General features: G+C 33.0%; 1 protein-coding gene across 1 annotated transcript in view; it reads left to right on the top strand.

Annotated features, from left to right (window-relative positions):
- Window positions 1-6,706, top strand: part of LOC105626839 (ATP-binding cassette sub-family G member 1-like) — a 48,636-nt gene that overhangs the window by 32,140 nt on the left and 9,790 nt on the right. The window contains 3 exon segments of the mRNA XM_012208131.1: window positions 900-1,042; window positions 1,127-1,295; window positions 4,258-4,382. Of these exon segments, the coding sequence (XP_012063521.1) occupies window positions 900-1,042; window positions 1,127-1,295; window positions 4,258-4,382 (437 nt within the window).

Genomic DNA, 6,706 nt, shown 5'->3' with positions numbered 1-6,706 from the left:
TCTATCGACTGCAACGCACTTATGCCAGCGCTTGATCCAGCTCTCGAAACATTTCTGGAACTCTATTGTCGGTATAGCAATCAGAGCCATCTTCGATTTTTCCATTACCTCCTTTCGGCTGTTAAAACGCGTGCCCTGTAATTTTTTGACTTGATCAGAAAAAAATCGCAGGAAGCCATATCAGGTGAATTCGATGGCTGTTGGATGGTATTTGTTTCGTTCTTGGTCAAAAATTCACTCGTTGTTGCAAATTCAACTCCATTTTTAAAACTGTAAAAAATCGAAAATACGTGCAGAGATAGATGTACTCAAGATGGCGTAACTTTTACAAATGTCAAGCTATGGTGATAAAATTTGGTGGGAATGTCAATGATAGATGTGGCAACCTAATCAAAAAAACAGAACTCATATCAGCTGACTCAGAGCATCACCTGGTGTAATTCCGGGAACTTTTTGATCAAGGTGGTATATAGGGGGAATCAGTGTCATTGAACTAATTTTTTATCCTATGAGAAAATTATCGACTTCATATCTATTGGATTATAACGTGCATGTAGGTCGAAAATTTTTTCATAGAGTAAAAAGCTGGTTCAACAATTCTGGTTCATTTGCACATTACAGGGAAGAGTGTAAGGCTCTTCCCAAAATCACAGGCGATACTTCCAATATGTATAGAGCTCACTGATTGCATATAACATCTACTGCATCTTCTACAAAAATATAAATCTTAATAAAAATACATTTTTTGATATATGAGATTAGGCAATGAATGCTTTGCGTATAACATAAAATTATTATTGAAAACTATAAAAATAAAAAAAAACAAGATAATTTTTTAAATTCGTATAAATATGTGAGGAACAATAATTCTTAATAATTAATTAATATTTTATACACAGAATTAGATTCACCAAATAATTTCAAGCAGAAATTTGAAATACAAAACGATACAAGTATAAATAGCACAATACAAAAAAAATCCACATGGCAACAACAAAAGATATTATTTTTACGAGCTTTAATTTGTATAAAACGAGATAGCGTAAGTACAAATTTTCGAAAGTAATAGGCGAACAGTTCGCTTGTCAAAATTAAAATATTATTAATCTTTTAATTAATCTTTCAGGTTTTGACAAAATTAAGATTGGCAGTGCACGTTGTAATAGCACTATTATTAGGAGTACTTTTCTATAATTTTGGTAATGATGCGGGAAAAGTATACAGTAACATTTCCTGCTTATTTTTTTATCCTTTTTTTTTATTCTTCGCAAGTCTCATACCATTTATTCAGATATGTAAGTAAAATACATTTTTTACATATAACTGTAATACACAATTTATGTAATTATGTCGGCAAATAATTGAATTATACGTTACTACCTATAATCTTTTTGATAATTTTAAGAAATTGATAAGGTCTCTTTGATAATATTCTTAACTTATCTCGTTTAAAATTGTGATAAATACGTAAATATTTTGTAAATTTATAAATAATTACATCATGAGCCATTCCCTACTCATTTCAATTTTGGAGATAAATTCTTTAAAAGAACTTAAAATTTTCTTTGAAATGTCTATCTTTCGATGCGTGTTTGAAAATTCAAAATAGCGGATACAAAAAAACAACTCGAATGAAAAAAGACATTGGAAAAATTAATGGTATTATGAATAAATGTGCACAATGTGTAGAGATTTGATCTGTGTGTACGTGCTGTGTGTTAACTTTACAACTTCGATTGCTAATAATTATCGTTAGACTTTTTAAGGAACTAAAAAGACACTCGCGTTAATCACGATAAAAAATTTAATCGCGATAAAAATCATCAAATATTAACAAGCTCAATGATCGAGTTAAAAACGGTTGACACAAATTTAATTATTAACAAAAAATAAATCATCATACAAAAATATATTGAATATAAAAAGAATTAAATATGAAAATTGAATATAAGTACGATTTTCGATTTGAATACCTCTTGAGTTATCCAAAACTGCTAACAGAACTGACAGAATTGCCAAAAATTTTTTATCCCTTGGATGTTAAAAATTTGTCATATAAAAATTGTTCTCACTACACGTATTCTGTTCTTGTTTTTATACGGAAAAAAATACTATAGTTATATTGGAAATAATTTTTGCTCGTTAATACGTACATTTGATTGTGATCGTAAAATGGACGTGAGCAGTCATAACTGTTATTAATGACAGGCATATTCCTTTTTGTATTAAGTGGAACGCTGTTCTATCTTTGACAGAGGTCTATGCCTCGTTGTGACCATACACGAAAATAGTATAAAATGGACGTATAAAATGAATGTCATAGTTTGTGCTATGGTTCTTTAATGCTCTTTTGCACAATATTACACATTATACAGTAACTCACGCCATTGATTCTAATTGATTTTATTTGATGTTTAACCGACTGACATGCATTTTCCCATGTTTAGCCATTACCCAAGATAGACGTGACGGGGCTTTTATTTCTTTGAGATGCTTGATTTACATGAATTCTTTTTGCTTCTCATGTAAGGGATGCTTAATTTACGTGAGACCCTTATTTTTCACGTTTGAGGTGATTGTGCACATTTATTCGTGATATTATTTTTTTCCAATGTCTTTTTTCATTTCAGTTACCATTTTAGGTTCACCATTTTGAATTTTCAAAAACGTCATACATAAAAAAATATACATTTTAAGGAAAATTTTAAATCTATTTAAAGAATTTTATTTAAAAAATTAAAGTAGACTAGGTGATCGATTTGATAGAGAATGTCCCACAGGGTGATCCAAATCAACCGCAGGAGCCAGCATGTACATATTCCTCATGAAAAACTGGGTCGAAAATGTTAATATCAAAATGTTGAAGTGTCGATAGTTCTTGAATGGTGAATCTTTGAAACTGTCCAACCACGGCGCGATCAAACAGCCGGCCGCGATCGCACTTTAACGGATATCGCTAAATATCACGATGCTGAATAAGTATTGAAAGGATCCATGAAATCTTTATTAACGTCTACTGCTGTATTCTTAAATTAAATTTAATTGACGAGTAATTTCAATTGCAAATTCGATAAAACATTAAAAAGTATGTGTTTTTGAGATACGCATTTTAAATAATAAACAACTATTAATAAATTAAATCAATATTAATTCAATCATCCAAACAAATAATATTAAAAATCAGTTAACAAATATTTCCAAAACTTCTTTTTAAATAGTTCCGTCATAAACAATATCAGAAAAAACTTTAATAATAATAAAATTTTACATTTTAATGTAATCTTTAGTAACAATACAGCTTATTATTTGTCTACTTCGATTTCTTTATTGTAATACTTTTCTTTCTTCTCATATTGTAATTTGGAATTTCGTTAATTTCATTTCATAAATAAATAAATATTTACTTATATCAAATGCGAATTTCAAATATAAAATTTTCTAATATTGTTTATGACAGAACTATTTGAAAAGAAGTTTTAGAAATATTTGTTGATTGACGTTTTTAATATTATTTATTTGGATAATTTAATTAATATTGATTTAATTTATTAATATTTGTTTGTAACGATGTTTGCAACCTAGATGAATGTACCTTTCCGAGCAAAGGTACTAGTCGACACCACTGCGACAATCGCCTGCGAGAGCGCGATCAGTAATACGTGTGAAAAGTGATTTACACGAGGCGACTTTTATTCGCTAGAAGCAGCGTCTAATAACGTCATTAATTTGCCACCAAATTCTCTCGACTCTGCTGCTATTCGCTTAAAGCAAGCTTCTTAATTCGTTCGTGAATTCGCTGATGAAAGTTTCTTGTACACGCTTGGTTTTTATTCGATAGCGACTAAAATTTTGAAGTCGCAGCGTTAAGTAGTTGCTAGTCAAGCGAATAATTGATTACAAAGCACAACAGCTCGAAGTATGTTATTCGATGACATGATTATTCTCTGATGCTTATGGTCTGAAGCATTTTGAAAAAATTCGTCTTCTCACGCTGACGACTTAAAAATTCGCTCGGAGGAGCAGCAAGAAACTAGCGACAAGTCAGTGTAAATCACGCCTTGTGTAAATCATGCTTGACAGCAGTTCCGCCGAGATTGACAAAACCGATTGATTACCGCCGAAGCGGTATTTCTCCCGTTCGTATTGTTCATTAGCGAATTGCCGAGCGACTTCAGAACAATACGAGCGAGAATAACAATTCGTATATTGCATATTAACACGCATTAAATATGTTAAAAAGTCTGTTCGCGTTTCTAGTACCGATCCCACTCCTAGCCGATTCGACTCCTGGTGCTGATTTGATTCTACGACCTAGTGGTAGAGCGTTTTCTGCCACTGTCGAGCATTCTCGACCGTCGAATACACCTTTCTCTTTCTTTTACGTACAGCCTTGACAATATCAAGGAAATTGGGTTTTCTTTACCCCGTCGAGGTTTCTCGGCCATTGAGTGCCGCTAACACGACTCCACGAACATAGCTTTACACCCGCTCCGCTTACCTTCGCCCGAAATCGCGATACCGCATATAAAAAAACCTGTCTACGGAATTTGTTTCACCAGACAGCGTTTGGCGATAACCGACGAGCGTTAATATTTACGTTTGCACACGCACACACACATACATACACACATGATATTGTACAACATGAACCATACGTAATAAACTCGATTATTCATTTATAACATTATTACCATCTTTATAATCACATCTTTATAATCGAATCTGCATCTTTTCTATTCGCATGAACCTCTCTTGCGTTCCGAATCGAACATTAAATCTGACGAGCTAAGTCTGCGCAAAAGTTAGGTAGTTACATGTTTATTACTTAAAATATTTCAAAAATATACATTTTTAATGACGTTTCATCGAATTTGCAATTGAAATTACTCTTCGTCAATTAAATTACAATACTAAGCAGCATTTGAATTAAGAATACAATAATAGGCATTAATAGAGGTCACTAGATTGTGCCGTGCTTGACGGCGCGAACTTTACGCCGTTGGACGATTTCAAAGGTTCACCATTCAAAAACTATTGACACCTCAACATTTTGCTATTAACATCTTGCTATTAATATCTTCGACTTAGTTTTTCATGAGAAATATGTATGTACATGCCTGCAGTTGTTCTGGATAACCCTGTATTGAGTTGGAGAAAAAGTCCTGCGGAATTTTATTTTTTAGCTTAAAATTATACAGAATTTGTATTTGTTGCGAAATTTTCGACTATCTGAAAACTTAAAGTTTTTCCTAAAAGTTTGTTTTTAAAAAATGTTCTTACAATTTTTTGTTATCAAGTTACGCTAAATATTAAATAAAAGAGCATTCTGATTTTGCTCATAATTCCATTAAAAATCATAATTAATAAAACCGTAATTAATAAAATAGATTTTTAAAGCTAAAACGTTGCTTTATTAAGTGGTGTTATTGCCAAGTTTTAATAAAATAAAACATACCTATGTACGTTGGAGCTAAAAAGTGATGTTACATGATGAATGTCCTTTTTTTCAGCGCAATGATTATGTATTATAAATATATATATATATTGGGAGTACAAATTAGTTCGGTCCGTTTCCCTAAAGATAGCTCCAGCTGTTGTGAATGGTTCATAGTGACAGCTGATTTTGACGGTTTCAAAGAGATTAAACATCTTCTAATAATATTCAGTTTATATCGCTTTGAGTTTCATACAAAAACCTTGATTTTTACTGTGTTTGAAATGTCGAATTTTGTGTTAACCAAGCAGCATTTGCGGGAGGTTTTGATTTTCTGCTTTAATTGGAAGAAAAGTGCGGCTGATACCCATCGAATGTTTGTCGAAGTTTATGGTGACACTGCTCCAACTGATAAATCATGTAGGGAATGGTTTCGACGTTTCAAGGATGGAGATTTCAGTGTTGAAGACAAGCCTTGCTCTGGACAGCCAAAAAAATTCGAAGACAAAGAATTAGAGGCATTACTCGAAGAAAATCATAGTTAAACGCAAGAGGAGCTTGCAGAATCATTGGGGGTAATTCAACAAGCCGTTTCTGTTGATTGAGAGCCATAGGAATGATTCAAAAACAAGGAAATTGGATGCCTTATGAACTGAAACCGAAAGACGTTGAAAAGCGATTTTTCACTTGCGAACAGCTGATTCAAAGACAACAGAGAAAAGGTTTTTTTGCATCGAATTATGACTGGAGAAGTGGATATTTTACGACAACCCCAACAAGAAAAAATACTACGCTAAGTCTAGTCGTTGCCATTGACCTCAACATCAACATCACGGCCGAACATTCATTATTCGAAGATCATGCTCTGTATCTGGTGGGACCAAAAGAGTCTTATTTACTATGAGCTGTTGAAACCTGGCGATTCCATTACGGGCGATCGGTATCAGCTGCAATTGATTCGTTTGAGCCGTGCATTGCGAGAAAAATGGCCGGAATACAAGCAAAGATATGATAAAGTTATTCTTCTTCACGACAACGCTCGGCCTCATTTCGCTAAAGTCGTAAAAAAAATATTTGGAAACGCTCAAATGGGATATTTTACCGCACCCGCCATATTTTCCGGACATTGCTCCTTTTGATTACTGGTTGTTTCGAAAGATGCAAGTCACCGGCTCACTTCTTTCGCAGAAATCGAAAATTGGCTTCAAAATTGGATCGCCTTCAAAGAGTTATTTTTTCGAGATGGAATTCGAAAATTGCCTGAGAAATGGG

The sequence above is a fragment of the Atta cephalotes genome (genome assembly GCF_000143395.1).
Source record: "Atta cephalotes unplaced genomic scaffold scaffold00006, whole genome shotgun sequence".
Classification (NCBI taxonomy): Eukaryota; Metazoa; Arthropoda; class Insecta; order Hymenoptera; family Formicidae; genus Atta; species Atta cephalotes.
This window is presented reverse-complemented; position numbering and strand designations above follow the sequence as displayed.